Source organism: Cyprinodon tularosa, unplaced genomic scaffold (assembly GCF_016077235.1).
Source record: "Cyprinodon tularosa strain WSP-4 unplaced genomic scaffold, ASM1607723v1 ctg145, whole genome shotgun sequence".
Lineage (NCBI taxonomy): Eukaryota > Metazoa > Chordata > Actinopteri > Cyprinodontiformes > Cyprinodontidae > Cyprinodon > Cyprinodon tularosa.
Window position 1 is genome coordinate 40,673 of NW_024038276.1, and position 7,448 is coordinate 48,120.

General features: G+C 39.5%; 1 protein-coding gene across 1 annotated transcript; it reads right to left on the reverse strand.

The window, feature by feature from the left end:
• Positions 1-215: 215 nt before the first annotated feature.
• LOC119779268 (ciliogenesis associated TTC17 interacting protein) lies at positions 216-7,448 on the reverse strand. Its single transcript, XM_038278838.1, has 9 exons — positions 7,276-7,448; positions 6,942-7,127; positions 6,800-6,855; positions 6,597-6,683; positions 5,310-5,477; positions 5,077-5,201; positions 1,868-1,926; positions 999-1,066; positions 216-860 (listed from the first exon to the last, which is right to left on the reverse strand). The coding sequence occupies exons 1-9, from the start codon at positions 7,355-7,357 to the stop codon at positions 669-671; spliced, it is 1,023 nt and encodes a 340-aa protein (XP_038134766.1). The 5' UTR covers positions 7,358-7,448; the 3' UTR covers positions 216-668.

Genomic DNA, 7,448 nt, shown 5'->3' on the forward strand with positions numbered 1-7,448 from the left:
AGATCCTTCAGGAGAACATCTGCAGCCTCATCAGGAGCATATCCAGAGGCTGCACGGAGATGATGCTAACATCTATACCTTCACCCAAGGCAACGATACCAGTATCACTCAAATGTTTAAAATAATTTAACTGCAGAGATGCGCAATTTTAAGGTTTTTGCTCACCTTATGTGGATTATTTATTCCCTAATGAGACTAATGAGATTAAAGAAGCATTTAAGGCTCAAGTGTTGCATTTATTTACTCTGCACATTTCAATCCAGAGGCCACATCCATAGCTTCTCTGAGGGAAAACATTTTCTAAACATACAAAAAACGGCTACAAATATATTGTGGAAAAAGAAAAATCTGTGTGTGATTGGAAGTTTATCATTGAGTGTCCTACTGTTTTGTCAGTATTAGAATTGTATTAGGGGCTTCTCTGGACTCCTGTTAGTCATGGGCCCCTAGAATCCTTCCCCTTTTTTTCAACTTTTTGGCGCTGCTGCCCCCAATACATTATCTCTTCTTTCATGAGATAAAAAGGTGAACCGAAATATAAATATGTTTTTAGGATGATTTGTATTGACATTACACATATTGATTACAACAGGTCTAAAAAGAATTATGTATGTAACCAGTTAGGTTAAATTTTAAGTAAACAGTTGAATTTTAAGTGAAACTACATTTCAGGTTGAGTTGGTGGTTTTCAGCTTAGAGTCTGAGGAACGTCTGGAGGTAGAAGACTCAAAGTGCATTCGAGTAAACTGACAGACATTGTCCGGTTTCACGATCAGCAAATCCTGCAAATATCTGGACAGCATGGTTCGGATCTCTGGGTGCTCTCTCAGGTATGAAGCATATTCTGCCCTCAGTTCCTCCTGCCAGATACACAGGCACACAATTAAAACTTTACAGTTCACAGATATGGGAAGGATGGTGACTGGCTCTGAATCCAAATAAGGTTGTTGTTTGTTTGTTTTTTTGTGTGGCTTTTTTGCAAGAACGTGACTGGTTACCTTTCTTTCCAGGTACTGAGAGTACAACTGCATGTCTTCTTCCCAAACCAGGGCAAACTTCTTAGGACCTAACAGATTAAAAAAAAAGCAACATAGATTATCCTTACTTTTTGCCTCTTCATACTTCTGTTTTGTACCTTCGAGCAAAGCATTTTGTACTCCTACAGTGTTGTGGAAATGTTACCCTGATACTAAAGTAAGTTAGGTTGAAACATTTTCAGTATGACTAAAAAAAACAATCATAAAGGACATCACTAATCATAAATATGCTCAAATATCAGATAATTTACTTGTGTATTATTACCAAGGATTTTATGTTACAGTTGAAAGCAGACATTAGGAAAAAAACTCTGATTGGCCTCCGCTGACAGATCATTTTATTCCTTAGAAAAGACTAAGGCAGTGTCTGAACGTCCACCATAACCCCTAGATACCTCAATCACTATATAGAGCGGGGGCTATATAGTGGACTTAAGAGTGAACTCAGTTATTTGACTGTTTGGACAGATGATCACTGATTTTCGCTCCCCGTTGATCAGGTAACTCCGCCTCCCTGCACGGTGCCTCCACCATCTTTGGTATTTGTTGCTGGCACAACAAATACCATGATGTTTTAAGAGGAGAGCTCTCACAAAGCATTCTGTGATATATTTGCTGGTCAAGTGACCATGGATGATCACTAGTTTTCAAGGCGTATTGTGGGAAATCTCGAGTCTACTACTTTTTCATCCACTAGACATTCAGAAACACATTTGAAATGGCACGATCCCTAAATTAACAATAACATGGAAACCTTTAATAGCAGACAGATTGTTCGAATATTGGAATATGTTGCGTACGACATAAATGAACAGCTGTTGATTAATTACCTTGCTGCTGAAGCCTGATTGTGACTGGGGAGCCCACCTGTTTTCTGATGGCCAAGCGACTGAGAAAAGAAAATAGACTCCAGATCAACTAAGATTTCAAGCATGAAACTTTACAAAGAAATTTTTTAAAGGATAGATTTTTAACCAATCTGTTTCATAAGCATAATGCTGGTATAATTTGTGTCTGTGCATACGTCATGTTCATGAAGATGAAAGAATGTGATTCATATATGAAGGAAACATATCTAAGAATCTTATTGGAGAGGGGAAAATGAGCTCATAACTAAGTGCATTTTCTATTTAGAAACTGTCTGTCAGGTTTCTGTTATAGTATTCAGTCTTGCTTTACTCCTTGCTGTGTTCTTTGTTTTTTTCCAGTTACTGTCCTAGTCTGGGTTCTGTTATGTTTTCTTTTGAGTGTTTAGTTTTCTTTTCTCCATGTTTTATAGTCCTAGTAATTTAACATTGTGTTGTTATTTCCAGTCTTCCAGGTTTCTATTTGTTGCTCTCTGCTGCCCTCTTGTGTTCTCCTTCTTCCCTCTTTGTCTCTGTCTCCTTTAAAAGCCCTCTCTCTTCAGTTCCCCTTTGCTGGGTCCTTGTCAAACACTGCCAAACTTTGTCAAACTTCATCCAACTCCGTCTTCCTGAGTCTTCCTCATTGTGACAGTGATTTCCCTGATGTCTCCACGGTTTCTGGTTCGTTTTGACTAGTTTTTATGTTTGATTCTTTTGGATTTTTGGACTCCTGATTTGATGCTTGTTTGGACTTCGTTTTCATTATTGGATTTTTGGATAACCTGCCTTTGTTTTCAGTTTCCTTTTTTAATTAAATCTAACGAAATTCACCTCTGCCTTCCTGCCTCTGCTTTTGGGTGAACACTCAATAACCAAATCCTTTTTTTAGAGAAAAAACTGTAATTTTCAGACAAATCCAAATTTCCTGTTTACTTAAAGGAATAGTACACCCAAAACATGATTAGCCTTCATTTTCTACTCACCTCCATGCTGAACAACACTCTGGAGTACTTTTTTGATATCTCAAATGCATCTGGAGATCTGGGAGGCTTCTTGCTGTCTGCTGACATTCAAATAATGGAGGTCCATGGCGCCCGAGACAGAAAGGTCCATAAAAGTCCACAAAAACGTGTCAATATTCCTCCATACTGCTCGTCCAATGTAATCCAAGTGTCCTGAGTGGGTAGCATCCAGAATTTACTCGAAACGAAGTAATTTAGAATGTTTTTAGAGCATAAACAGTAGTGTATAGGATTTCCTAATAGCGCCCCCATGCGCGCTCACGATTCTACGGAAGCCGGCAGACCAAACCGGAAGGAAGTGCGCATTCAGCGTCTGGTCTGCCGATAATGCAAGCGTAGAAGAAGAAATGTGCTGTTTACCTGTGCAAAGAAAGAAACAACGAAAGAAAAATGTCTGAGGACTTCAGTGTTGAGGAAGAGCATGAGTTCTTTGCCGAGCTGAATGCGCTGGTTTGGTCTGCCGGCTTCCGTAGAATCGTGAGCGCGCATGGGGGCGCTATTAGGAAATCCTATACACTACTGTTTAGGCTCTAAAACGTTCTAAATGACTTCGTTTCGAGTAAATTCTGGATGCTACCCACTCAGGACACTTGGATTACATTGGACGAGCAGTATGGAGGAATATTGACAAGTTTTTGTGGACTTTTGTGGACCTTTCTGTCTCGGGCGCCATAGACCTCCATTATTTGAATGTCAGCAGACAGCAAGAAGCCTCCCAGATCTCCAGATGCATTTGAGATATCAAAAAAGTACTCCAGAGTGTTGTTCAGCATGGAGGTGAGTAGAAAATGAAGGCTAATCATGTTTTGGGTGTACTATTCCTTTAAACTCTATTAAAAAGAGGTTACAAATTAATACAGCATAACATTTCCACATAAAAATTATGACAAACCTCAGTATAGTGAACAACATGAAATTGCTCCCACTAATGCTGGGCTTAGTAGGAAATTAGGATAGAAATATTTAACCAAGTGAAACATATCATAACCTACGGAGCCCCCTAGGGGACATGGGGAATGTTTTTTTCTTTTGCGTTCCCTCGCAAAAGTATTGCGTTACCTCGCTAAACCTTTTGCGTTACCTCGCAAAACCTTTTGCGAAAGTTTTGCGTGAGAACGCAAAACCTTACTTCGGTAAAGTTAGAAAGATATTCATCCTATTTTGATCAATAGCTCTAAGACTGTACAGTGCAGACACTCCAAAATCGCCACACAAACCAAGGAACTTCTGGTGATCATACTACAACAGCTGTTGTGGAACAAAAATACACCTTTTTATAACTTTTTGTGAATGAAGTTCACAGAGATGCTAGGCAGATGGGAGTTCTTTATGAAGTAAAATAGGATGATATTAATGTTTAATAATAACAAAAAAATTCTAAAAAAATAAGTAATCGGTGTATTTTTCCAAACCAGCTGTTGTAGTGCGATCACCCAAAGCCCCTTGGTGTGTGTGGTGATTTTGGAGTCTCTGCACTTTATGGCAGTGGAATTATTGATTTTTATTTGCAACGTTTTGCTGTTGTTTTACCATTTGCAGACGGTCCCTAATCACTCGCCTGGCCGCTGCCTGTGCATAGAGATCAATGTAATACATCTAGCTCAGAGAATGGCTCGTTTTTCTCGAAAATAACGCTTTTTGATTCTTGTAATACGTAGTCTGTGCTATCAGGACATGAAAGAGGCGCCATTTGTGTTTCAACAACAAAGAGTTATTGATCCCGGAATTCCGAATCTGTGAATATCTTTCCTACTTTACCGAAGTAAGGTTTGGCGTTCTCACACAAAAGGTTTTGCATGGGACTGCAAAACTTTCACAAAATGTTTTGTGAGGTAACGCAAAACTTTGCGAGGTAACGCAATACTTTTGCGAGGGAATGCAAAAGAAAAAAAAAATCCCCATGTCCCCTAGGGGGCTCCGTAATAACCTAATGAGTCTGAAAAGGAAAAGCTAAGGAGATTTTTATATAAATGACGTCTAGAGATGTCAAATTGTGGTTAAACACTCAAAAAGTTTCAGTTAAACAGTCAAAAATCAGCTTAGCTAACAAAAGGTTTTTATCATATCCATGTCACCCAGGGTTTAGAGAGCAGCAGAATGCTGCATTTATTGAAAGAAGGCAAAAAACAAACAAACAAACAAACAAAACAAACAAAAACAGCGTGAAATCACCCATTATCAAGGAAGTAGCACTGCCAAGTGGAGGGGCTGTCCTCCACAGAACCGACCAATCTCTGCACTCCGAAGACCTCAGTGACCTTATCACCAACTTCAACTCTCTTCACACCAAGCTGACTCTGATTGTCCACCAAAACCCACACACCAAAAAAAAGAGAGTTTATTCAAATAGTATGCTCGTTTTTTTTTTTTTTTCCAAAAACATTTTCACATCTGAATTTACTTACAAAAGTGGTCTGATTAATACATGAACATTGATCCAGGAAGATAAAGACCGTGTTCTCTGGAACCTTCTTCCTCTGAGCGATCAGACGCATCAACAGCATGCTGGATCCTTCAGTGACCAGTCCTCGCAGGGCAGACATGGAGTAAGACATATGCCCTTTGGTCACTTCCTTTACACGCATTCAGTAAGATGCACACAAAGAAAAACAAAACAAAAACATACAGCCAAAGGTAAACCCACAAGAGACGGACATGTTAGTGTCAGATGATAATTTTTGCACATCTGAACAAGGACTTGAAACTATTGATAAAACTCAATATCTTTTACAGGTTCATACTCTAAAGCCTCTTATATCAGTATATTTATTTACTGGGATAATTTGCGACAGATAATTGCGCCGTTAAAAATAAATATGAATCTGAAAAGCAGAATTTACATTTAGCTCAGTACTTCATCTTAAAAAGCACCAGGCTCACCAAAAAATAGTCCTGGAGTGCATTTACACATAAAACATGCTATTATCTTGCAAAAACAAGTCAAGCTAAAGCCTACCAGAACAAAGACACTGTATCTTTTCATAAAGGGATTAGAAAAATTGTGCATGCACATAGCGCCACTGATGGTGCTGTAGTACATATGCCGGGCCATTTGGTTGCGCTGTGTTACTGTCACAGAGTTACACTGAACCCATTAAGAGAAAGGCATGTGCAGAGTGCTCATGCATGGTGAACAGCAACATTGCAGCAAAGAGGCACATGTGGATTACAGACTGAAACATGCAACTGCCGTTTTGAAATGATTGCTTACGGTCTACGAAAAGGCCTAAACTATTTGAGTGTGCACCATAAATGAATATTTGCATCAGATTCTCCTCTTGATTTGGGTCTCAACTCTTCCTTTGGAAAAGGAAAAAAAGAATCCCCACAGCATGATGCTGCCATCCTCATGTTCTGATGCAAGGTTTGTATGTTCAGTGATATCTGTCACATTGTGCCCCCCCCATAAATCTCAGCACAGCACCTTTGCGTGTTTTATTAAGCATCAAAATGCACTTTTCATGAAATATATTATTTCCAGTCTTTCATAAAATCCATATTTAGTTGATTGCACGACTAATAGCTGTGAAGTAAACAGATTCTTCCACCTAGGCCATGGAGCTTTACAGCTGACCCATTAGGAAGCAAAGATTTTTTTAAGGCATTACATCGAAATTTGATGCTCCAACATGATTAAATTAGAAAAATGAGCAAGCTCTAAAGATGATGGAGACACTATTACTTATTTTCACCTCTCCCACTCTACTGCATGTGTCGATCACCATCCATCCATTCTGCTGCACCATGTGGCACCTCTTTTCAACATTGTGATCATGAAGCTGAAGAAAATGTTTTTAGAAAAAAAACAAGCCATCAAAAATGCAACCATATTACTGACATATATATGTCTTATTTTTCTTTCTTTTTTAAAGTTGTTTTGGTTTAAGGGGCTCACCTTGACAAACTCATGGTAGTCTTCCTCCAGGACCTCCAACTCGGCGGTGAGATAGGCTTTATGTGTAGAAAAGTAGATGATGGGAAGAGATAAACATGGAAGCACATGTTGAGCAATCAGGGACCACCTTGATAAATCTCACCTGTTACTGTTGTTCCACAGGGGCAGCCATCGATAGCTCCCTTGCTTTGAGCATGCAGCAGCATGCAGGGCTGCAGGGCTCTGCGTGTAAACTCTACAGATAAGCTGAACTCTCCCAGGACTCCTCCTCCATCAGACAGCACATCCAAGCGCTCTGGAAATACACACCTCTGCAGCTCCTCAGGCTCTAGCAGAACACATAAGCCACAGATAACACCAAATACTTTCTTTTTATTGTTGCTTTTTTGTTTAAATTAAATTAACCAGACGTTTTATGTTTTTTTTTTTTTTTTTTTTTTCCAAACTAAACACTGGCTGTTTCCACTTTAACTCACCAATGGAGGCCATGAAAGCGACAGCCTCGGATTTTATCTCCTCAGCGGCTGATGAAGCACCGACACTTTCAGTCTCCTCCATCGCTGTTTCTCCAGCTGTTTCACGAGTTCTTTACAAACAGCGGCCCTCTTTGACTGACTTCGGTCGTCGGCCTGGACAGTTTTTATTTTGT